The sequence below is a fragment of the Nycticebus coucang genome, chromosome 22 (assembly GCF_027406575.1).
Source record: "Nycticebus coucang isolate mNycCou1 chromosome 22, mNycCou1.pri, whole genome shotgun sequence".
In the NCBI taxonomy this organism is placed as follows: Eukaryota; Metazoa; Chordata; class Mammalia; order Primates; family Lorisidae; genus Nycticebus; species Nycticebus coucang.
Window position 1 is genome coordinate 16,836,153 of NC_069801.1, and position 25,877 is coordinate 16,862,029.

Here is a 25,877-nt window from a genome sequence, read left to right on the forward strand (position 1 = left end):
TCAAACTGTTGAGAGCTTTGCTTGCCAAATGCAAGAGCAGCATGTGGTTCTTGTGGCTGGCTAATCTCTCTCTGGATACTTTTGTTCCTTAGACCATAATGAAATGTCTTGAGGTTGAAGAAGGACATTCAGCATTCCAGAGAATCCTGAATAAAGTCAGAGATGAGAACCTGGATGTCCAGGCTGTGGTGTCTCTCTTGAGGCTGTACCAAGATTCTAATCCTGCAGTAAAAACAGCACTGTTAAACAGAAAACCAGAAGGTGTAGAAACAGTGCAGCCAAAAGGTAGGAGAAAATCCTGTCTGCTGGAGTGACTGAGTTTTATTCTGGGAAGATGCTATAAAGTTTGTTCCAATGGTACACTTTTTTGGTGGCTTCGCTATTAAGTGGTTTTTACATAAGTTCTACATGCAATTCCAGAAGCTGCATGTTAAATATACACAGACTAAATTTGAGTCTATATTTCTATCCCCATGGTTAACTAGGCTGGTGCCTCAAAGTTGGAGAATACCATCAATGTTCTCCTGTCCTTCAGAAAGCCACACAACCAAATCAATGACTTGGGTGCCCAGGGTGAAACAGTTTGCTGACAGCGCTTAAAGACTGAAGTGTCTCTCATTTGGTTTAGGTACAAAGCACTGGCCTTGCCAACCAGAAGTTAACCTCTGGCTAGCTCTGCAGCTTTGTGTTTCGACAGATAAATGAAACATTTTTCCTTTCATAGAGTTTAAACAGAATAATAAAGTATTTTCCTCTGTAAAAGAGATTCTACATTCAGGTGCTCAGAATAAGCTGGAAATCACTTTACTATTCTGTTAGATCTCTCTTGACAAACCATGCTGTCATTTTCTTCAAATTGAGTAGCTTCTCTTGTGTGTCTCTAACTCTTTCTCCCCCAGAGAGCACAGAGGAGGGAAAGACCTTGTCTGTTCTGTTACTGGAACACAAAGAGGACCTGATACGATGTGTAACACAGCTGAGACCTATTGTGGAGTTCCTGGAAACAGCCAAGGAGGAATTCCTGACTGGTGCTGAAAAGAGGGTAACTGTGTTGAGTATTTCCTGCCCCCTTCTGAATTCATATAGTACTTGCAAAAAAGAAAGAAAGAAAGAATAATCTTTGGTAGCACATCGCAATACTTTGCAGTATTTTTATACATCCTGCATAGTAAGCACCTTGATGTTCAGTTTCTTGTTTCATGCCCCATTGTATCCCTTGCAGCAGCTTACTGAGGCCTTACATGTTGAGTCGTCTGGTCGGTGGGTGGGTGGGTAGATGGATGGATAGGTGGGTGGGTGGATAGATGGATATATACTGTTCTTGCGCTGATCCAATTAGTCTTCACTAAAAATAGCTATACTGGGAGCTGAAATGCTAAGGAAAATTTGTAATTATGATACTTTTTCTCTTTATAGAAGTGATGTGCTCTCTTGTTAATATGTAGAAAATTGGGAAAATAAGCAAAAACAAAAAGAATTCAGTTCCCACCGCTCAGAGATGAGCACGGCTAATAACATTTTGGATCACATGCTCCTGCCCTTTCTCATTTGAGTCATCCTGGGATGAGCTTATATGAAACATACAGGGTTTTTTTGTTTGTTTGTTTCTTTTTTGAGACAGAGTCTCAAGCTGTCTCCCTGGGTAGAGTGCTGTGGTGTCACAGCTCACAGCAACCTCAAATTCTTAGGCTTAAGCAATTCTCTTGCCTCAGCCTCCCAAGTTGCTGGGACTACAGGCGCCCGCCACAATGCCTAGCTATTTTCAGTTGTAGTTATCATTGTTGTTTGGCCTGGGCTGGATTCGAACCTGCCAGCTCCAGTGTATGTCGCTGGCACCCTAGCCACTGAGCTACAGGCACCAAGCTGAAACATACAGTTTTTTAACTTGGTTTTTTATTTAATATGTCAAAACATTGCTATACCTATGACATGGATTTTGATAGTTGTGTTGTATCCTGTCTGATGGATGTACCATACATTGCTGGGTGTTTGTTTTCAGGGTTTTGTTTTTTTTTTTAAGACAAGTACAGTAGTGAGAAGTGGGGAAAGAGCAGAGCAAGGAGTTCAGTCTGTAACTGACTGTGAACCGTCAAGTGAGATCACTCACTCACTTCGGAACAGCCACTGTTTTCAGGTTTTTTGCTATAATAAGTGATGATGTAGAGTACATCCTTGCCCTCTTTGCATACTTCTTAAATTATTTCCTTAGACTAATTTCTAAGAGGTGGAATTTTGGAATAGAAAGTGTAAAAATTTTCAAGTGTTTGATACATGCTGCTGAACTGCCCTTCAGGAAGGTTGTGCCAATTTACTCTCCCACCAGCCAGCTACTAAAATCCTCATAACTGCTGGCATGACTTCTCAGGACAACTAGATAACTGTATTTGTTGGTGTTATTGATTTCAAGTTTGTACTAAAAATATTTTTATATCTGGAAAGCAAGAATAGGGATAGAAATGACATCAATTCTTAAAACCATGGGAAGTGACTTAAATGTTTTTAGAAACCATTGGTATAATGACTAAGCCCTGGATTTATAGCTCAGACTGGATCCTAGATTTTATTTTCTCAGTAATCTTATATTACACATATATGTGTATATAAGTAAGAGAAGTAACAGTCTCAAAATTGTATTTTGCAAATTAATTCTGTTTTTCAGAATTTAAGTCCTTTGACTTCTTAGAGAAAGATAATATACAAAAAAAAAAAAAGATTAAACTTCTATTTTCTCCTTAGACTTCAGATTAAGTGTCATTTCAGGCATTCTGTTTAAGTAAATTGCTTGTATCTCTAGAAATTCCATGTTCCCTCTTTGGTGATTTCATTCAATTATTCATTCAAACCTTTTCCCGATTAGCTAGATTGGATGTGTCCCTTGAACCGTTTCATTATCTTGGCAAAATGGCATTCATAGGTAGGGCCCAAGCTCAGCCTCATTCTCTGCAGCAAGATAGACCACACTGTCATTTTCTTCTGTCACTTTCACTTTACTTGATACAGAAAGCTGAAGCAGAAGAACTTAAATTAGTTATAAATCACAAAAACACTTCTTAAGATTGGGGTTCCACCCAGAGCTTCATTAAGCTGCTCCTTCTCGTGAAAACTGAAGCATACTCACAAAGCAGGAGTGTAGAGGCGAGTGTCGGCCACTACAGTGTTTTGACTTCATGTGGAATGTGTACCCTATTTCAAACTTTTTCTTCTGGTATGAAATTCTGCAAATCGTGGGTGCCATGGCCTTTATAAACACCTTCAGTTGTGTAAGAAGCTGTAAATAGGAATGTCTTTGCTTTAGGACTGGACACAGATTTAGTAATTACTATAGCTGCCATTTATTTATTGCTTACTATATGCCAGGCAGTGTGCTGAGGATCTTTTAAACATTGCTGAATTTTACCTTTGTGGCAACTTTATGAAGTCATGGTTTTCACTGTCATTTTAAAGTTGACAAAATAGAAACTTAGGGAGGTTAAGCAGCTCACCCAAAGACACGGCTGTTTGGGGCCAGTACTGGGACCCAGGCTTCTAATTAAAGCAGCCTCTTAACCACTGTGTGCACTGCTCCCTAATAATATTATAATAATGACAGTGTTACTATCATTTTTTAAAGATCACTTACGCCCTGGGAGTTGTGCTAGGCTCTGTAAATAGCACTTTCACTTTATAGAATCCTCATATGAATTGTGCAAGAGTTGGTAATGTTATCTTCTTTTGCAAATTAGGAACATAAGGGTCAATGAATCCAATAACTTGCCCAAGGTTACAAAGGCAATAAATGTTAGAACTATGGTTCAAACCAGGTCTCACTGGCTTTCAGCCCATACCTACTCTTAACAGTAACTGACTGCCTCATTTTGCATCAGCTTATTGCCTAAAAGCTAAGATTTAGTGGTGCAATCAGTATGGTTTTTAGAGACAAACTCTTAAACTTTAAATTATGATTCATTTAGTATTTAATGGAAATCTATATATTAGACCTTAAACAAAGACAACGACTCAGTTCGTACTGACAAGGAATATGACAGCTTGACTTATTTTATATGTATTCCTTTCATACATATAAAGCCAATTTGGTTTTAAAACTAAATTCATTATTTTAAAATGGAAGTTAATTTGATAATGGCGGCCTCTGGCATACTATCATGATTGATCTGCTTGACTGTTTCTCTTGAGAGCTGGCATTTTCCCAAAGGAAAGCTCAAAATTCAGTGACTGTGGATCTGTAGATTGCATATTAGAAATAATCCCCTGCTTTATCAGTTTCACCGAGCTAAGTGATGCATACTACATCGTAGTCCATTAAGAAATCGTTCTATTGTAATAGGAAGATATCTATAAAATGTCTGTCCACGTGTTTTATTTTTCAAACTTTTGCTGAAGTTCTGTGCCCTTTGACTCAGAAAAATCCTCTAGCATGCCAAGAAGAACGAGAGAGTATACAAGTGTTGAATTATGACTGGGACTGATGTATATGACCGTTGGGAATGAGAGAAATGGATAATAAAGAATTCATAAAAAAAAATAATCCAGAAAGGCACTTAAAATCTATTGTTTTAGAGTCCACAAATTATAAATTATCTAGGTACTCAAATTACTATGCAAATATAATGAAAGGAAGTAAAATAGTAGAATTACTCTGAAATTACAACCTCTACCCATGTCATGAACTACTGAACAGAAATTGAAAAGCATTATACCATATTAATTAACTGCCAGACTGTGTCTCTCAATCTTAGTGTCTAAACGAACTAAAGAACTGAGTAAGATACAAGCTACTTTCCTTTATCATATAGGCCTAGTTTAAGAATGTTTTCACAAAACACAAGCTGTTTGAAGCAGAGAATATACACAAACCTGCAATTGAGAAAGAAAGATTTTCGTGGAGTTGTTTGGAGAATGTTTTGGATTTTTATTGAAACAAGGAAGAAACTATGAAAACAGAAAATAGTGCTGGAGAACAGCGTAAGAGGACTGGGAAACAGGGCATCTTTATAATGCCATCTCGCTGGGTTTTCCAGTGGTGCGTCAGATAAATTTCGAATTGCCAGTAACTGGTGTCTGGTTGATTGCTTGCCACTGCAGGTGATTCTGAATTGCTGTGAGGGCGGAACACCCAAGGAGATGATAGAAAATTTGTTGCACAGAATGACTGAAGAGAAGACCCTGACTGCTGAGAGTTTGGTAAAACTCCTCCAGGCTGTGAAGATGACTTTCCCAAACTTGGGCCTTCTACTGAAGAATTTGCAGAAATTGGCCACTTTGCCAAGCACTGCAGGTATTAGTTAATTGTTGACTCTCTGGACTAGAACCACTCCCATAGAAAATAATAGCTTACAACACCCTTTTGGCTCTGTGCTGGGGAGATAAAATAATATTAAGAAAAGTCATTGCAAAACAGAGACTAGCTCTCTCAAATTGGTGATTCTCAGTATTTTTGGAGTTAAAATTTGAAATCTGAGAATGACTCTTTTGATTAAGCTTCCTCGTGATGTTCCTATGGTTTAAGACTTATCCATGAATGTCTTTCCTGGGGCTGCCCAGGATCACTTGTACAAGCAGAAAGAGCAGACGTACTCACAGGCTTAGCATCCTGACAGTGGTGTTGACAAATACGAGCTACAAAACCTCACATGTTAGTTGCCCCTTTTCCACTCATGTGCCATTTGGTTTCTGTGGTGCCCCAAGCTAACTATCCTTATGTCTTTTCAGGTTAGGGAAATGAGTCCATATCCCATGCTTTAGAAAGGCAACCCATGGGCCGCACTAGTATCACAGTGGTTGTAGTGCTGCCCACATACACCCAGGCTGGCAGGTTCGACCTACCCTGGGCCAGCTAAACAACAAGACAACTGCAACAACAAAATAGTCAGACATTGTGGCAGGTGCCTGTAGTCCCAGCTACTTGGGAGGCTGAGGCAAAAGAATCTCCTAAGCCCAGGAGCTTGAGGTTGCTATGAGCTGAGATGCCACAGCACTCTACCCAGGGCGACATAGTGAAACTCTGTCTCAAAAAAAAAAGAAAAGCAATCCAACTCAAGCCAATTCTCCCTATCCCAGTCCCGGCATATTTAGGACTGAAATTATTTTCAGAAAAGGGGTACTTGGGAAATGGGAGAACTTTTTTCTAGCTTACAAAGGTAATAAGTACTCACATAAAATTAGGTAATTCCAAAAATAAAGAAGAAAATGTAAAATCCTATCAAAGTATATTAATACTTTGACATCTTTTATCATTTTATTTTTATAGTGTTGATACTACTATGTGTTATAATTTTATGATTTCTCTCATTTTACAATAGTCTCCCCCATATTTTAAAAAAACTCCCATGATTCTGTTTTTTGAAGCCTATACAGTTTTCTGTCATAAAGATGTTATAATGTTCTTCTGATTTTAGGACCAATGTAGCATAATGGGTTTGAGTCTGACACCACTATTTTATAGCTGTGTTAGCCTGAGCAAATGACTTAACCTTTTTGAACTTCATTTTCTCTGTGAAATAGGAATAAGACTGGTACCTATCATGTTCATTTGGGGGCTACTATGAGATAATACATGTAAAACTTTTAGCACAGTTCCTGGCACATAGGCACTCAGTAAATATTAATTATTATTATCTTCTTCTTCATAGTCACAGATTATACATTGACAATTGTCTTTATATGTAGTTTTTTGGGCTTTTTTTTTTTTCGCCTTCAGATAATTTCTTAAGGTGGTATTTCCAGAAGTGAAGTTACTGGGCCAAAGAAAGAATAAATTTTTATTTAGTATCTGTAAAGCTAAAGGAAATGTCTAATAACTTTGATTTTTCTCTTTATTTTCAAGTAAATAATGACCTCTTAAAAGATAGAACCTAACAAGTTGGCCCAAAGAGCATATAAACAGAGCCAGGGGTCAGTTCACGAGCTGTCTTGTCTCATGCCTGCTGTATTCTGGATCACCACATGGACTCTACCTCAGGCATGATGAATAACACCCCTTGAATCTGTACATCTGAATCTTTGGCAAGCACAGCCTTCTAATTACCCCCCTGTTGAGCAACTGCTAGCTTCTATCACCAGGCACTCACTTTCAAAGTGTTTGTAGCTCTATGACCCTGAAGCACCAAGTGATTAAGTATAGAACACGTGTGTGTGAGGCCCCGAGCCGGGAGCTGGACTCAGCTCTGCACAGGAGACAGCCCTCAGGTTGATCTCTGGCTTACTCTCTCATCTATAGTACCCCGTGGTCTTCCGTAGGAGTTTTGTTGCATCAAACACTGTTGTTTTGCTAATGTCCTTACAGTCCGACCAAGCCTTGATGATTATGGGACTGAGCTATTAAGACGGTATCACGAAAACCTCTCCGAGATTTTCCCAGACAACCAGATGTTACTAAAGGTGGTCTCAGACATGACAAGTTTAGCCCCTGGAGAAAGAGAGGTAAGAGAAGGAGGGAAGGAGGGAGGCTAAAAAGAGAAAGAAGCAAAAAAATGTGAATACATACATATACACACATTTATATTTTCTATAAATACACGTACACAGTCATGTTGAGAAATGCTAAGTAGAGAAGAAGAAACAGAAGATAATTCAGTTTTTAAGGCAAAGTAGTAACAAGTAGGGTTGTGGTAGTAAGGAAGGGCATTCGAAAGGAGCAACAAAGAGCTTTACTTATGTAAGAAATCTCTCAGGTTGACAGAGGTGAAGGATGTTGAAAAACTCCTTCTCAGAAGTATGCTCACTGTAACCCAATACCCAGAGTTGCAGCTGTGCAGCTGGGCCAGCGGCTAGGAAGTCTCTTCTGTGCGTATTTATGCTCTGTCTTGAAGGTCATAGAGAAGCTCGTGAAACGTGACTCTGGTTCAGGTGGTTTCAGTTCCCTGATGTCAGCAGTTCTAGAAAAGCAGGCTCTCTCCCCTATAATCATTTGGCAATTGCTGCTGGTGGCTCAGGAGACAAAGACCTGCCCATTGAACCTGCTCGTGGAGGAAATACGAAGGGAGCCTGGTGCTGATGCTTTCTTCCGGGCAGGTAAGTTACTGACCGCTGTTGTGATTTTGTCCCTACTAGAGAGTATTGCCAGTATTTCCAGAAAATAGAGCTCTCTCATGGTGGCCATTCACATCCCTACCATTAGAAGTAAGGACTGGTAATTTTGTTCAAGGACATGGGAGTTTGTAAACCTTTTTTTTTAGAATTTAGTAATTATTCTAAGATTATATTCATTACTGTGTTCTGATTACAGTGCTATCTGCCATTTTCCTCCCTGCCAACCCCAGACAGGAGACAGGTGAAATGTGTCCTCATTATGAAGAGTTGAGTTGAGGAAAGGGGAAGGAAAATACGGTGCTTATAGTTTCACTAATAAATTTTCAATCTCCCTCTCTTTCAGTGACCACCCCAGAAAGTGCTGCTTTAGAAACATGCCTGAAGCATAACAAGTTGATCCTAGAGGCCATCCAACAAAGGATGGAGCTCAAGTGCTTTAGCTCAGAGGAAGAGCACCTGGCAGAGACTGTGAAAGAGGTGTGGTGGGAGTGAACAACAAATGGAATCCCTAGTGTTCTGTAGAGTTGATGCCAAGGCTGTCTTCATTCCTAAGGGAGGAACCAACACCTGCAGAGTACCTTCTGTGTGCCTAGCCATACTTTATAACACTTCTGCTCTTTTAATCCTCCCAACTCTACCTGGCAGGTGATGCTGTCACAGTTTACAGGCAAAAGAGTTCAGACTCCAAGGGGTTAAGTTACACATCTTAGATGCTCCAGCAGGTACCGGGTAGAACCAGGATTTGAACCCAGGTCATGTAACTCATAACTAGATTTATTCCATTTGTCTAGACCTGGGAAAATCTCAGGGAGAACCATGACACTATTCTCTAACCTGTTCTAAGAAGGCAAGTTCTCTCAGATGAAGGAAAGGATAACTGGTCTTATTACGTGTTCTATTCTGGCTTCACGAGAAGCCAAGATAAACATAGATCGAACAAAGCTTTTGCCCATATGGGGTAACAAATAGTGCCAACTCATTTTCTGTAAGGCTTCTCAAAATGTGGCTAGTATCCCAGGAATACCAGGTGGAGCTTGGAGGAGCTTATGGATGTCTAGCCCAGGATCACGTGCAACTTGAGAAGGGAAGAATAAGAAAGGAATATAAAATTGAACTATACGTTCACCTTTTTGGTCCCGGTAGGTAAGGAAGGTGTGCAGAAGTGCTGATTTCTTACTCCGTTCCTACAGGTGACAGCTCATGTTGGTCTGACTCTCAGATGGGAATAAGATGACATACATTTCTGTGGGGCTTCAGAGGGAAGATTCATCTGCTAGACTCGCTTCAGCATACCACACACTTTAGAGATGGGGCTTCTGCAGTTGATCAGTTTCAGCCTCACTAATTAGTCTCATGTCTGCCTCCAGGGACATCAGATTTATTTCGATAGACTTGAAAAGAGCAGAAATAAAATATCTTCCAAAATGAAAATTTCGTTTGGCCATCTGTGGATGGTTTAGCTTTATTTTCTCAGTGTACTGACTCTTTCTGCTGATAATTCTAACATTCTGAAAGAGGAAAGCTTTGAAATAATATTCTTGGCCTCTTTAAAGCTCCTATTTGAACCTTCTTTAAAACGCTGAGTTTTTGCGAAAGAAAATGATGTTTAAAAGGGTACATCTAAGAATCTAAAAATATGAAGCCACTAATCATGCAGAATTACTTCCAGACATTGAGACAATCACACATATTATGAAGAATGATCCTGATCTGCGAGGCAGAAACACCAACAACTAAGTCCTGTAGCTTTCTGAGCTTTTAATATTAAGATCTAAAAGAGTTATCTAGGTGACTCCTAGTTTCTGGGAAAAAATTTCTTTTAAAAAATGTTTTATGCTTCCCTGCTTGTATCTTTATGTTTGTATATTTATCTTGATATGTGCTTCCTTTTTTTATTTTGTTCATTTTCCTGTTCTTTGAGAAAAACAGGCTCTCCAATGTATGTATTATAAGAAGTATAAACTACTTATAAATGGGAGTATATTCCTTCTTGGAATTACCTTTTTTTTGTAAAGTTGAAAACCTGCTGAGATTAACCCCACACCTTTGTCTCATGGTATTCATTTAGATTCTGAGCATTTCCTCTGAGACAGCCAGCCCTGAAGTTTCCCTGAGAGCAGTGTTGAGCAGAGCCATGGAAAAAGCAGTCTCAGCTATTGAAATATGTCACCTCCTGTGCAGTGTCCACAAATCTTTTCCAGGCCTGCAGCCCATCATGCAGGAGTTAGCATATTTTGGTAAGAAACAGGGTGGAGTGGGGGAGTCTGAAAAGAGGCGGTACTTCATGAAAGGATTTACCACTACCTGAAGGTATTCATTCTGTATGTTCTCAATGCCTGAAAGTGGCATGAGACAGATGTAAAATGCTGCTGTTTGTGTTTATTGGAAAGATGACAATGATATTACTTCAAAGGGTTTTCGAATATCCCAAGTAGTCTCTAGTCTCCTGTAAGAAGCATGTTAAAAAAAGTCACAAAGCAAAGTAGAAACAGAATTCCCAGAGCCATGAGATTTCTCGGTTTTTCAGGTTTCCTTACTAAGGAGAATGGAGAGAAGGAAGCCTGGAAAGTGAGTAAGAAGTTTCACCTTGAAGCCAATGACAAAGAAGACGAAAAGGCTGCTGAGCCAGCTGAAGAAGATTGCCAGTCTAGGGAACAAAATGATCAAGGAGAGACGGGTTCTTTGCCAGGACAACAGGAGAAGGACACTTCTGCCTCCCCAGACTCTGCCAAGAAAAACTTCGTCTGTAAGGCCTGTGACAAAAGCTTCCATTTCTACTGCCGCCTAAAGGTGCACATGAAGCGCTGCCGAGTGGCCAAGAGCAAACAGGTGCAGTGTAAGGAGTGCAGCGAGACCAAGGACTCCAAGAAAGAGCTGGAGAAGCATCAGTTAGAGGCCCATGGGGCAGGGGGAGAACCCGACGTCCCCAAGAAGAAGAAGAAGAGGCTTCCAGTGACATGCGACCTCTGTGGGAGGGAATTTGCCCATGCCTCAGGTACGTACATTCAGGAAGACAGAATATATAAGATAATAATTCTGGCTATTATAGATTGGATTCCCGGCCTTGTCCCTGGTTGTGAAATGAGGGGTGTGGGTGGGCTTAGGAAACAGAGTGGGTCCCTACAGAGGGAGAGTAATTTGGAATCTGCTCTCTGAACTTTGATTTCTCCAAATCTCTTAATAGGTACCCTCAGACCACTTGGTCTTTTGGGTTGTTATGAAGATTTAGGATAACAGCTAAACACCTTGTCCAACGCCTACAGCAGACTCAGCACTAGTAACTTATAGTGGTTATTATACAAAATAATATAACCAGTCCCTTAAAGCCTGACTCGTAGGTTAATCAACAAGAGTCATGGAAGCCATGGGATGTATGGTCAGAATTGTTTCCCTTGTCCAGATGTTAGATAAACCTAATGAAACACAAAAATGCATTTTGTTTTCCTGTTCCTTAGTGACTGGGTCCTGTTCAAGAGGGGGATTGGGGAAGATAAACCCAGCATCACTTCCTGCCTAATCCACCCTAGAGTGAGGCCAGGTGACTTCGGGGCACTAGCTGGGCAGAGGAGTGGTGTGGCCTTGTGCAGTAGGAACCAGCACGGCAAGGCATTCTGCGGTTCGTGCCGGGCTTCCTCTGGAGGCCTGCCCGGAGACAGTGCTCTCTGCATCCTTCTGCGGATGTGGCATGCTGATCGTTGTGTCTCTTCTGGTCCTTGGCACGGCTTCCCTAGGCATGCAGTACCACAAGCTGACAGAGCACTTTGATGAGAAACCTTTCTCCTGTGAAGAGTGTGGGGCAAAGTTTGCAGCCAATTCCACCCTGAAGAACCACCTTCGCCTTCACACTGGGGACCGCCCGTTCATGTGCAAGCACTGCCTCATGACCTTCACCCAGGCCTCCGCCCTGGCCTACCATACCAAGAAGAAGCACTCGGAGGGTAAGGCGTGGAGAAGGTCGTCATTTCTCCTGCTGACTTCACTGTGTGAGCTGCCTACAGCCCACTTGGAATTAGGCATGATATGTTTCTCAAGTGAATTAAAAACAGAATTCTAAGTGTCTAGGCATACAGATACCTGGGAATACATGTCTACACAGACAAAATACTCACTGGGAGAGTTTCGGGCTGGCGAATATAGTAGGACTTTATAGTTACAGAATTTACATGAAGCCAGAATCCTTTGAGCTTTGGGGTGGAGTTCAAATATGAGGACAGCTTTGACTGAGCACCGACTACAGGTTGGGCAGTGCTGGGCATTCCTATGCTCGCATAGCTTGTGGGGAGGATAGAAACAGTGACAGCTCAGAGTATCAGTGGTGTAATACGGAGTGATGCCAGGGCCATATGGAAGAATGAAGAGGTTTTTAGTCTGGTCAGAGGTGAATTGTCAGGGAAGGCTTCTTGGGAAAGTCCGTGTATTATTTGGAACATTTACGTATAAACAGTAATGCAGCCCTCATCCCACCTGCCTTGTCACCGTAGCCTTGTAGCTGGCCTCCTTGCTCTTACCATTTCCCTAGATACTTCTAAAACTAAACCCATGTCAGGTCACTTCTCTGCTCAGAACTCTGTGATGGCGTTTCATCTTAGTGTGAAATCCAGAGTCCTTAGGATAGCCCACCAGGACCTCTGCGATTAAGTCCCCCATTCCTCTCTGATTTCATCTCTTATGACTCTTCCCCTCACTCACTCTCTTCTGCCCATTGTGGCTTCCCGGCCAGGGCTCAGGCCTGCAGGCACTTGCCCCAAGAGCTTTGTGCTTGCCTGTCCCTTTGCTTGGGACTCTTCCCTTCAGACAGCCCATGCTTCCCTTTCTCACCTCCCTCGAGTCTTTGCTCACACTTGGCCTTCTCTGTGAGTCCTTTCCTGACCACCCTGTAAGAGCTCAGTCCTTACCCCAGTTCTCCTACGTTCTTTTTCTCCATGGCGTTATCATAATGATGTTGTTTCTACTTCAGTAACTTAGTCTCCCCTGTTGGAGTGTAAGCTTTGTGAAGGTCCAGCTGTTAATCTTTTTTCTCACTGCTCTATCTGTGGAACTTAGAACGGGTCTGGGCAGCAATATGCCCTCAGTGAGTATTTGCTGAGTGAATGAATTTATTGAGGACTGTTCTAGGCAGGGGGATGTTGTACATAGACATACCCTGCTCATGTGGAGCTAACGTTTCAATAGGTGACGCGAATAAATGTGTAATATAAATTTAGGTAATAGTCATTGCTAGGAAGAAACAAAGCAGGGTACATAGCAAGGGAGTGGCGGGGCTGGGGTGGGCTGTTCATATCACCAGAGAAGGCTTCTGAGAGGTGGTATTTTAGTAGAAACCTGAAAAAAGTGAGAGATGGAGCCAATGGGGGACCTAGGAGAAGAGCATCACAAGTGTGGAGCACCCCCACCAAGGGGGACTGTGCTTCACCCGCTGAGAGACCACAGGAAGCTGGGAGGAGCTGCAGCAGGGCGAGGAAGGGCATCCGGAGAGAAGGCTAGGAGGTCAGCGAAGGCCAGACCTTGCAGGGTCCTACAAGCCAGGCTAAGGACTCCCGTTTCTATGTAAAGTGTGTTAGTTTCTTTTGCTGCCATAACAAATAACCACAAATAGTGGTTTAAAACAATGCAAATGTTTTATCTTACTGTTTGGGGTAGGAAGTTAGAAGTCCAAAATGGGCCTCATGAAGCTAAAGTCAAAAGTTTCAGCAGAGTTGGGTTTTTTTTCTGGATCCTCTAGAGCAGCGGTTCTTAATCTGTGGGTCGCAACCCACAGGAATTGTATTAAAGGGCCGCGGCATTAGGAAGGTTGAGAACCACTGCTCTGTAGGAAAGCTCATTGTTTGCTTTTCTCAGCTTCTAGGGGCTGCTTGCATTCCTTAGCTCTTGGCCACATCACTCTAGCCTCTGCCTCCAGAGGTGGATGTGCATAGGACATCAGGGGCTCTATTTTGGATAGGATAAATCTGAGATGCCTGTTCGACCTCCTGGTGAAGAGGTGGAGCAATGGGGAGTCAGACATAAAGTCCGGAGTTCTGGGGAATTGTGGGAGCTAGAGCTACAGATATGGGAGCTGTCAGTGATCGGCTGGAAAGTAAGGACAGAGAGGGTCAAGGACTAAGCTCCAGGCTTCCCAGTAATTTCATTCGTAACTCAAGAAATGCTTTATTTCCAACAGAAGCTTATTTCAAAGCCCAGTGTGTAAAAAATGAAAATGAGGCAGATTGCTGTGGTTGAAGTGAGCCTCAGGCCCAGTCTGGAGCCTCACCTCATTGACTGGCCCACAAGGGAGTTTGGAGGTTCAGCTGGTCTTGCATTTTTACAAATGCCAGTGCTCCACATTTGCTCTTTACCTGTGTTTTCTAACAGTCGTTGGCAGTCTGGTCATTATATTCTCATTATGTGCGTGAAACTATAAAGAATCCAAGTGATACGTAATAACTTTATAACTAGTCAGTTAAAGAAAGTGCTCATTCGGAATCCACGCCTCTCGTCTTTGTGTGCCATGGCAGATCCACACAGTTGGAGTTGTGTATGTTGCCAAGAGATCCAAACTCACATATTTGAGTGAGTTTGAGTGATCAAGGACGTGTCTGTTTACTGGGGAGAAAATGAGCTTTTCCTTGTGTGCAGCGGCCTAGAGAACAGATGGGTTCTCTTGTGTATGAGTGCTCTGTCCTTATTCCTACATCGACCACACTCACACCCTCTGTGACTTCCCATGTTTGTGAGGTGCTGTGTGATAAGAAGGCTCAGACCTGTCACCTAGCGTATTACAGATTGCCTGATGTTCTAATATTATTCCAAGATGATGTTTCCCTGACGTGTGCTTTGATTTTGTTTGTAGGAATGCCATAAATGTTTAGTGCTGGCTCTAATAAGCTCATGCATTTTTGCAGGAAAAATGTATGCATGCCAGTACTGTGATGCTGTGTTTGCCCAGTCCATTGAGTTGTCTCGCCACGTGAGGACCCACACCGGGGACAAGCCATATGTGTGCAGGGACTGTGGCAAGGGCTTCCGGCAGGCTAATGGCCTCTCCATCCACCTGCATACCTTTCACAGTACGTACTGAGAGCAGGCACCCAGCGCTAGGCATGGCACTGAGAATGCTCGTGGCAGCTGTAGCAGAGGCATCACTCCACCAGATGCAGCCCCCATTCATTCCCCTGCCCTGCTCTGGAAGGCCCAGAGTCCCTCATTCCTATTTCAGAAAGAATCTCATTTTAACATATCATTGTATGATGGTTATTTCTGTCCAGCCAGGCTGTTTCCTTATCTTCCTTTTGCGCCCACCTGGCACTGTTTGCCTGACAGGCAAATTATCTTTGAAGGAGAGAGTCTCTATGACTGGTAGACCACAGAGCGCTGGGATATGTCCATTAGTCCATGAGCTTCTGTTTTCTACCCAACCACTCTCCTCCCACTCTCATCTTTTATCTGCCTTTTCCCATCGGAGCAACAGAGACACTTTCTGAGTTAATGTCTACAGTCATAAGTGGTCCCTGGTCATGTTCCCTTAAAAGCCTCCTGCCCAGCATTCCCTTCTGAATGCCATTATATTTCACTCAATTAGTGGAGTCTGACCCCATCATTCTCTCCTTCTACCAGAACTGATGACAGGCAAAAACACACTTTTATTCAATATGCGTGCACATACACAGACACACACACGCATGCACAGGGAAGGTAAAAGAAATTCTGTGATTCCTCATTATGGTTTCAGGAAATCGCCGGCGTGGCATTTGGCTGGCCCTGTCACGTTTGCTTCACCTTCTCTTGTTGCGACAGGAGTGTAATCAGCACAGCACAGCAGGGGGGTTAAAAGCTTAGACTCTGAAATCACACAGGCTTGGACTTGAATCTTGACCCTGCTGCTTACTTTCCTTGAGAGCTTAAACAAATTTCTTAACCACTCTAAGCCTCTTAGGCCCCTTCTGTAAACTACAGCCAGTAATTATGCCACCACCTTTGATTATTGTGAGAGTTAAATGAGATACCACATGTAAAGCATGGAGCTCCATGCCTGACATGTAGAAAGTGCTCAGGAAATGCCAGATATTTTTATTGGCGACAAGAGCAAGGTGCCATTTGTCACCATCAAACCTTGTCCTTCTTGCATGCCAGCATGTTGCTTGCACACCCTTCTTCCCCTTTTCCTTCCCCTGCCATCTTCCCACACGTTAGTTTCTAGCTGTTGGCAAATACAGTGTCTCACAAATGTGCTTTGTGCCAGCATATTCAAGTCTGTCATCAGCCAGCCAACAAGAACTTTGCCAGACCTCCTGTATCCCCAGCATGTGGCTGGATGCTGGGTGGTGCAAGAGGAATGAAGATAAATTGTGGCTCCTTCTCCACAAGGAGTTACAAGGCTGTCCAAAGAACCAGTTACAATAGACTTGCAGATGAGTGAGATTTGGCTTGGATCTCACACCACAATTGTGACATCCCCTTGACTTCTTTAAAATGACATTCCATTTATTCTTTTCCCAGTAGCAGTATGTGGGAGTCAGGAAAGGGGAAATACATGATTCATTTTCAGAACGGGAAGGACCCCAAATACTTGCCACGTCCTAGTATATCTCATCCCCTGCAGTTCTTTGCCTGTTTCCCAGACCACAGCATTGCTTATGAAAACGCATCAAAATGTTTTCAAAGGCAATATAAAACTGAGATCCCCAAATTCATGTCCACAGGCAAACTAGTTGCCTGTCAGAATTCCCGCTAGTTGCAGTCAGTGCTGCCGCATGTCAGAATTCCTAAATCAATCTCAATCCATGTCTGCATGAGATTAGCTTGTGGGCTGGGCCTTCTTGTGGGCAAAGGATTTTACTATTAAAACATTTCACTTTCTGTTGTTTAAGAAAAAGACCAAAGTTTCCTGCCATGAGGGCAGCCAATGAATTCATCAAGGCAAGCTTTTATTTTTTGAGGTCTCACTCAAGAGTTGTCTTATCTAATTAAGCTCGTAGTTCAGAGCATGTACTTGCAAATGAGAGCCAGGATTGTTACCCAGCTCGGCCATTTCCTAGTTGTGCCCTTGGGCAAGACACTAACTTTACACTCTAAATCTTGATTTTCCTAATCTGTACCATAGGGAAGATAATAGAAGGATTAAATGAGTTAATATCCATAAAGTACATTAACTTACTTAGGACTTGCCTGTCATAGAGCACTCATGAAAGGTCACCATGCAAATGTTTTTATTATAGACCCTAAAGTGAGGAACAAGGAAGCATTCCTCCAGTCACACCACTGGTGACAAAGGAAATCTCTTTAGAGAATTAGAAAACTCAGAAGGCCCACTGCAAATGGGGGGAATAAGGGTGATACTCCTTGGAAAGGAATAAAACAGTATTTAACTTCTAAAATATAAAATAAGGAATTAAGCTGAGCTCTTTGATGTTGCAAAGGTGGCTAATTCTAAAATCTTGGAGGAATCCCACCTCCTGGCACAAAGGCATAGTTAGGTGATCGCTGCTCTGATTTCTGGTCCTTGGCGTCTGTGGCCTTGTGTGATATTTAAACAGAGTCTGGAATCTGTTGCTGTGCACAGTCACCACCATGTCACTGATTGCTGCCTGTGGTGTCTTTTTCTCTCCCCACCTTCTCTCATGGATGTCCCACATGAAACCAGACATAGAAGATCCTTATGACTGCAAGAAATGCAGGATGAGTTTCCCCACTCTGCAGGATCACCGGAAGCACATCCACGAGGTGCACTCCAAGGAGTACCACCCCTGCCCCACATGTGGGAAGATCTTCAGTGCCCCGTCCATGCTGGAGCGGCACATGGTGACCCACGTCGGAGGGAAGCCCTTCAGCTGTGGGATCTGCAACAAGGCCTACCAGGTGACCTCAGGTGGCGCTGGGAGCTCCCCCGCCAGTCTCTGACCTACTCATTTGAGCGTCCCTGATTCCTATGTGTGTAGCTTGTGCATCGTGTCCGGTATCCCGGAGGTGACAATTGGCTGATTCTTATGAAGAATGCAGCTTGTGGTTCACACTGTCTGAGGAGACCTGGTCAGAGGAGTGCAGGGGGAAGCTGTAATTGGGGCAGCACGTTCTTACCCCCCATCTCTTAGATTCCAGCCTTGTCTTGAAGTACATACACTTTTCCCCTTGGATGCTCACATTCTATATCGACCCCATGTGTCAAGGGACATGACAGTGACAGTGGGGAGTGTGATACTACCTGGAATTATCTTATTTAATAATTTGATACATAATTAAAGTGAAACCCCATATAGAACTAAAAAGAAGCCACATTTATCAGAAACACTAAAACCACAGAGGAAAAAACAGTTGTGCTGGCATTTGTCAGATTTGGGAATAGGCTAAGAAGCACAACCTATAATTTCAGAACTAACTGGTGCCAAGCCTTGTGCTGTAGTTTTAGCATTGCAGAACTAAGACCTGGGCGTGAGCTCTAAGAGACCATGGAGTTGCAGGGAGAGGGTTCCCAGTGCTGCTCTGGAGCTGGGAAGGAGAGGGACACTTGCTTATGAGGCAGGGACAGCATGTGCTTCTCCAGCAGGCCTCTGGAGAGCAGCGGGACCAGCTCGGCGGTGAAGAACACAGGTGGTATATTCAGAAGGCCAGGGTTTGAATCCTGGTCCTCATGTTGACTAATTGTGTGATTGGTCATTCAGTCCATCTGTGCCTCAGCTTCCACCTGCTGGAAAGAGCCTAACACCTCCCTGTAGGCTTGTTGTGAGGAGTGATGGTGTGTGAAGGACTCCCCTGAGCCCTGCCCTACAGCGGCCTCTCAGTGGGTATGTGGTTGCCTTGTTCCCACCAACAACAGCCAGTCCTCACATCAGCATTCAGCATGGTGGGTAGGAGAGTATGATTCTAGGTCCAGAGCATACTTGGTAACATTTCTCTCTCTCTCTCTGCTGAGGGCCTTGTGAGCTCTCTAGCTTACTGGAACTTTCTAAAACCTAACATTTGCCAAATTCCTTGCAGCAATTATCTGGTTTGTGGTACCACAATCGGACCCACCACCCTGATGTGTTTGCTGCTCAGAACCATCGGTCTTCCAAGTTCTCCTCCCTCCAGTGCAGCTCCTGTGACAAAACCTTTCCCAACACCATTGAGCATAAGAAGCACATCAAAGCGGAGCATGCAGGTAGAATCAGAGTGTGAGCTGAAATCGTCAAGAGGCCTTGACGATTTCTGCAGGGCTATCCAGAAATCCTGACTTCTGGTGCTGTAGCCACGTGTGCTTTGGTGGTTGCCTTTGTTCTGCCCCAGCACCCCTCAAGGCTGCAGCACTGGTCTGTGAGTAGCAGCAGCTTAAGTGGCCGTGGGTCCCAAGCCTGGAAACAGAGCAGTGTGAGCTCCTGCCAGCCCCTGAGCAGGAACCAGTCACGGCACACGGGAACGGGGTCACCTTTGGTGGGAGGCAGGCCCCCATAGAAATCCTGATTCCAGCCCTTATCGGCTGTAACTGCATGACCTTGACAAGTGACTTCTCTTTTCTCAGCCTATTCCTTTGTCTTTAGAATGGCAGCTATTAAAACCTACCTTGCTGGTAAATTTGGGGCTAATCACTGCAGCTGTCAGTTACAGAGCGTTTCCTGTGTGCAAGGCACTGTGCTAAGCACTTCGTGTGTATTTTCTCATTTTATTCTCACAACTTGCTTTGTATTCAGGCAGTTTGGATCCTGCTCTGATATTCTTTGCCACTAGATTATTTGAGTATATCACAGATTTAAGGTTCCTGGCACTTGGTTGATGCTTACTAAGTATTAGCCATCACCCTGCTCCCAGCCCTGTTACTCCCCAACCTTGGAGAGCCTTCCTTTTGTTCTTTCCCACCACTTCTTTCCTTATGCACTTCACAGATATGAAGTTCCATGAATGTGACCAGTGTAAGGAGCTCTTCCCCACACCAGCTCTGCTGCAGGTTCACGTCAAGTGCCAGCATTCAGGTCAGTGCCACCTCCAGCATGCTCCTAGGCTACAGTACCCAGGTGAGCAACCCAGCCCAAGTTACTGAGCTAACTTGTGCCTCAGTTTCCTCATTATAAAATGAGAACAATTGTGTTACAGTACCTGTCTCACAGCAATGTGAACAACTGAAGGCTGGACACCAGTAAGATCCCTTAAGCCAGCGGTTCTAACCTTCCTAATGCCGCGACCCTTTAATACAGTTCCTCATGTTGTGGTGACCCCCAACCATAAAATTATTTTTGTTGCTACTTAGCAACGAAAGGCTCAACACTAGCCTAAGTTAAATACAACTCACATAGCAGTTTAATATGTTCATCAGTTTGTTTCTTGGGTTTTCCTTTTTATGTACACACAGAGTGACGTGATAAGAATGTGTGTCAAATTAAGTGCTACTTAGCAACGAAAATAATTTTATGGTCTGAGGTCACCAACACATAAGGGACTGTATTAAAGGGTCGCAACATTAGGAAGGTTGAGAACCACTGCTTAAGCATTAGCTGTGATTGTCATTGTTAGCGCTATATTTCATCAAATCTAAAAGTCCAGTTAAAAATAAATGGCTAAAATGCCAATTATAAGATGCTGCAGTTTTAATAAACCATAAAGAAAAGCTGCTGCCACTTAAACTGCTGTCATATCCCTTAGAGTCTGTAGGTTATTCTGAGCGCTTATTTGGGACTTAATTTGACACACATTCTTATCACGTCACTCTGTGTGTGCATGAAAAGGAAAACCCAAGAAACAAACTGATGAACACATTAACTGCTATGTGAGTTGTATTTAACTTAGGCTAGTGTTGAGCCTTAGGCCTTGTGAAGCTTGTGCAACTCACACATCTCTTGAACTAGCTGTAAAACACTATAGCTTCAAGGAAAAAAATTTTTTTCTAGTGTGGCACTTGGTGTGTTAAGGGAGCAGTGTTCATTTCAGATCTCGTGTTTTCCCACGTTTCCTCTGCTGTCAGGAGCCTTGGTGATAGAACAGAGTGGAAGGTTCCATCAAAGAACTGAAGGCCATTGGCTTTGGTTTCTTAAGTGTTAGGTAAAACTGGTCTACTTATGATTTCGGCTTTGGGAATGTAGCCACACCTGCATCCCTTACCTCCTCCTTTCTGAACTATTTGGTTCCTCTGAGTTAAAACCATGCACATTCCTGTCTTAGGAATTTTCTTCCGAGCCATGGACAGTCATTCTGTCAAGTCTTGATGCTGCCACTTTTATGTTCACGTGTGCATTGACAATTGGACCCGACTGCCGCCTAGCCCACAGCAGTCATGAGGTGCCATTGATCCTGTTTCAGAAATGTTAAAATGCACTTCCTAGAATTGATGAAACTTAATATCCTCGGCATCATTATCTACAGCTGAATGAATAATGGGCTCTAAGCAAGGACGGGTTTAGCCTGAGTCTGATGCTAATAAAGCTGTAGTATCAATGCCCCTCACTTGCACAGGACCCTTCCAAGGCTCTGCACCTAGTTCTGAATTGGTCATTTTATACTATTTGTCTTAAAAAAGCCCTCCCCCCAATTATGTTATATAAGCTTCAGGTCCCACAAGACCAGGATCTGCCTGTCCGCCATGATCCTGTTCTGCTTCCTCTCACCTCTCCCTCCTCTGCTTTCTCTCGGTCGTCCCACCACAGCCCATCCCTTCTGTCTCCCCCTCCTCCAGGGTCCCAGCCATTCAGGTGCTTGTACTGTGCAGCCACTTTCCGCTTCCCCGGGGCACTGCAGCACCACGTCACCACGGAGCACTTCAAGCAGTCGGAGAGCACATTCCCCTGCGAGCTGTGTGGGGAGCTCTTCACCTCCCAGGCCCAGCTTGACAGTCACTTGGAATCTGAGCACCCAAAGGTGGTGGGCACGGAGACCCAGGCAGCGACCTCACAGATGGTGCAGGTGATTCTGGGGCCTCAGCTACTCAGGGCGCTAGCACGGGGCTCCTAAGGCTTTCTCAAGGTGGCTCTGTTGCACCTGTCTTACTCTCTGGAGACCTCATAGAGAGTCTCTCTCAGCCTCTCACCAAACAGGACAGAACATCAGCCTTCTGGTAGCCATGTATGAAATGACCTCTAGGTAGTGCGAGCCTGGAGCAAGAATTTCCAAAAGGAGGAACAATCTGGTTTCTTCATTTCAGTTCACACACTCACCTGCCTTCTGAGCAAAGCTTTGGGATGTGCGAGAGTTGTAGGACACCCTGGAGAAGGCAGATCACTCACCGTTGGGCAGGGACCACGTACAGAAGAACAGCTGTGCAGGTCCTCTGGGCTGGACATGGTACAAACTTGTACAGGGCTAGGCCTCTCGTCTTTACCTCGGGGAGGAACCCACCTCTCAGTGCTTCAGGGGCGACCTTGATCCAGCCTCTTTTTGTTTCCCTGGTCCTCTTTTACTCTTCTTCCTATCATCTCCAGAGGGAGTGGGCGGAAAATGGAAAGAAACTCAGTCCTGTAGATTGTCAGTCATGTGTGGTTTCCTGGAGAGGAGCTAGAAATTGATGGACGTTTTACTCTGTTGGTCCATCCCACCGTCTGGTTCCACAGATCAGTCTGTGATAAACTATGTTTGTAAAGGCCTCTGGCAGCAGAGGGGATGTCAGGTGCGCAGGACCCCAGTGACACTCCTGCTGCCAAATCACCAGTGCTGCTCTGCTCTTGTTTCTTTATCTTTTTCATTTATTAATGTTCTTACATTAGGGAATATGTCCTTCAGGGGGAAAAGTGGGGCCCGGGGGTTCCATTCCTGAAGGGAAAAAGCAAAATGTGAGTTTGAAAAACTACATCCTGAATAATTATTGACTGAACCTCACAGTTGATCTCCTTGCTCTGGTAGCACCAAGAAGGTGCCGACCTTGGCTTCTTCACTTGTGCCAGCTTTGCACTCTCAGCTGGTTCTCAAGAGCAAGATGTCTGCTCCCTCTGAGGGCACGCTGGTTTGAAGATGTCAGAGGCATCCAGTTGTTCTGGGGTCCACAGGTCAGAAGCATCAACTTGGAGGTTCAGGCAGGAAAAGGGTGTGCTTAACCGCAGAGTAGTTCTCCTTGAGCTGGGAAGGTTACCTGGAACAGATGCTGCAGATTTGCAAGGGAGGAAGTGAAGGGCATGGGGTGCCTGCCCTGCCGGCTGGGAGCCCAGTCAATGGGCTGATAAACATCACAGATCATCTATTCTTTCTTCCTCCTAACCTCTATACCTCGTATCCTTCAGGGAAGGCTCTCATCCTGATAGAGGTCCAGAGATCTCACCCGTGGCAAGCCTGGGCTTCTGGTAAATCACCCCCATTCCCATGTTTCAGGCACCAGACCAGCCACCCTCAGCAGCATTCCTCTCCCAGGCACGCACTTCTGCAGTGTCCTCCTGCAGACAGGAATACCCAGTATGAGAAACTGAGCCCGTGTTCACTGGTGTGTAATCATAGAGTCCGGGCAACCCGAGATGGCGTACTGAGTGAAATTATAGCAATTTAGTGCACAGAGTTATTGAAATTGTTTGCCTGCCTTCTCTTTTGCATCACTGGTGTGTTAGACTTGCCTCTTCCCATTAGGCACGTGTAATTGCTCTCCTCAGGTGAAAACATAAATATCATCATTACAGCATGAGATGAAAACCATGTAAATTCTGGCGAGCTAACTGTGAACACTGCCCAGAGCAGCCTCATGGTCTTTTCCTTTCAGGTGATCCAAGCCTCAGAGCCAGGGGCCCCAGCAGAGCAGGTGATCGCTTTGGAGGAGACCCAGCTTGCTGGGTCACAGGTGTTTGTGACATTGCCAGATTCTCAGACATCTCAGACCAGCTCTGAGCTTGTGGCGGTGACTGTAGAGGATTTGCTGGATGGTACCGTGACTCTGATCTGTGGTGAGGCCAAGTGAGTGGCTGCTCGTCCACTGGAGGGGTTCCTGCCTTCACACCAGGGAGGAGGCTCCACAACTTACCCTTTGCCTTCTGGCCCTGGCCATCCCGAGCGGTGAGCATCTTAGCTTGGCAGCAGTCAAACCCATCTCACTTGGGAAATGTCGACACCAGCACCACCGTCCTTCATAGCTGATAGGCCTCCTCCCTCACAGGCCTGCTGCTTTGGCCCTGCTGACACTGTCCATCCTGAGGAAAGTACAGCTTCTGAAACAATCTGAAAGCGTGCTGGGATGGGAGCTGGTAACCAGCGCAACCAAGGGGGCACGATGTGCTGACAGCATCCAGTGACCAGGGGCCTTGGCCGCAGAGTGGAGCACAAACACTGCTGGTGCCTCGGGCCACTGAAAAATGAAAGAAGCACCTACAGGGCATCCAGGGACCCCAGCCGTGAGCACACTTGGCCCCTTCCTGACCCCTGTCATCCTCCTCTCTGCTTGGATCCCCTGCCTCCATGGCCATAGCCAGCACCTAGTGGTGGGAGTGGGATGGGTACCCATGTTAACAGTGCAGAAAGCCCTCCTTTCTAGGCCTAGTCCCACCTGGCCAGTAGTCAGCCCTTCCCAAAACAAAGCCTTTGGAGTGTTTCTCCTGGAAGCGTTTAATGTGAGGTGTTCAGCAGCAAGGAATATACCTTTCCAGGACATTCTTCATGGTGTTGGTTACCTGAGGCCTGGTTTTTACAGCTCTGCCGTATTATCCTCGTCGTCTTCCTCTAATCAAAGGCTAAAACGTCGGCCCAACCTGCAGGCTCGGCTTGCTCCCTCTGGAGCCTGTGCTGAAACTGCTGCAGCGGCACCAGGCGGGCAGTCCTGTCCGCACAGAGGAGCAGCTGCGATCACCCCGCCTTCATTTCTGCCACTGGCTTCCATGCCACGGGAGTGGCCTGCTGGCTAAGCCCCCCAGGCTGCCACACTTACTGCAGGACAGGACTGCTTTTAGAGTCTGAATTTCACAAAGCTTTTTTATCTTTAGTTCCTAAAATATAATCTGATAATTAATGGTTTGTGGAATCCATTATGAAGTGCAATTAGGTGGATATGGGTTCCTGCCGTTTGGAGAGAATGACTAGCATTTATCTTCTTTCCCTTCAATGCCAAAAAGTTGAAATTTGCTGGTGCAGTGTTTCCACAGTAGGCAGGGCTCCCTGCTACATTGTGTGGCTTGATCCTTTGCAGGGAGAGGCCCAATTTGACTCACCCTCCAGCCACACTAGCAGAGATAGGCTCAAACCACGTAATGCCACGTACAGAGGCAGGGGGTCAAGTTCAGTTATGGTTGGAGCTTTCATTGCTGCCTTATGATACTCAGGTCATACACTGCTAGAAGAGCAGAAAATAGAACCTGAACACTGACCAGTGTGTTCTCTGGCTGCCATCAGCCTGGCTTTGTGCAGGCAGCCTGATGGTGTCCATGGGGAGGTCCAGCTGCCTCTGCCTGCAGTCCTGTCCTCTTGTTGATATGCAGATCGCTTGAGCTTGACAGTTCGAGCTCTTCTCACCATGAACAAAATGGGAATTTTTAAAGGAGAGTCAGCCACGAAAGCCAAAAGCTGACCAGAAGATGGTGCTCAAACCTTTAAGACTTTTGCCTCCATGTGAAGACCTCACTGTTTCTACCAAGGCCGTCCCTGTCTTCTTAATGTTTTTCAGGCCTAGCTCTTGATCTGCAAGTGAAAAAATGGCACTGACTCTGCCTGTGGCACCAGATAAGACCCGCTGAAAGGCAGTGGGGTGGCACGTGTCACAGGTGTAGGTGCCAGTCTCAGTGGCTGAGGGTACATCTCCTCACGAGTCATGGGTGGTGCCTAGAACTGCAGTGTCAGTGAAACTTCTTGCAGCCAAAACACATAAAATCAATTGCTGAGGGCTTGTAGGAGAAAGTGATTTAAGAAAAAAATTTTCTGAAGAAAGACAGCTGTAAGTTGATCTCTGTAAGTGTCAGAGAGCTAGCACTATAGGTGTCGGGTCCTTTCAAGCCCTGTGAAATCCTTTCTCGGGT

The 25,877-nt window shown here is 44.6% G+C and overlaps 1 protein-coding gene across 17 annotated transcripts in view; it reads left to right on the forward strand.

The window, feature by feature from the left end:
* Positions 1 to 24,877, forward strand: part of ZBTB40 (zinc finger and BTB domain containing 40) — a 73,837-nt gene extending 48,960 nt beyond the window's left edge. For 7 of the 17 annotated variants that reach the window (XM_053576683.1, XM_053576681.1, XM_053576684.1 and 4 more), the window contains 15 exons: positions 93 to 285; positions 900 to 1,042; positions 5,083 to 5,275; positions 7,283 to 7,419; positions 7,809 to 8,010; positions 8,372 to 8,505; positions 10,097 to 10,265; positions 10,556 to 11,023; positions 11,760 to 11,966; positions 14,910 to 15,074; positions 17,648 to 17,862; positions 18,979 to 19,141; positions 19,860 to 19,946; positions 21,641 to 21,867; positions 23,642 to 24,877. In XM_053576683.1, coding sequence (XP_053432658.1) covers positions 93 to 285; positions 900 to 1,042; positions 5,083 to 5,275; positions 7,283 to 7,419; positions 7,809 to 8,010; positions 8,372 to 8,505; positions 10,097 to 10,265; positions 10,556 to 11,023; positions 11,760 to 11,966; positions 14,910 to 15,074; positions 17,648 to 17,862; positions 18,979 to 19,141; positions 19,860 to 19,946; positions 21,641 to 21,867; positions 23,642 to 23,836 — 2,898 coding nt within the window. In that variant the 3' untranslated portion in view covers positions 23,837 to 24,877. Of the gene's footprint in view, positions 1 to 92; positions 286 to 899; positions 1,043 to 5,082; positions 5,276 to 7,282; positions 7,420 to 7,808; positions 8,011 to 8,371; positions 8,506 to 10,096; positions 10,266 to 10,555; positions 11,024 to 11,759; positions 11,967 to 14,909; positions 15,075 to 17,647; positions 19,947 to 21,640; positions 21,868 to 23,174 lie in introns of those variants that run through there. The other 10 variants (XR_008376948.1, XM_053576687.1, XM_053576686.1 and 7 more) reach the window with 10 other exon arrangements.
* Positions 24,878 to 25,877: the final 1,000 nt, after the last annotated feature.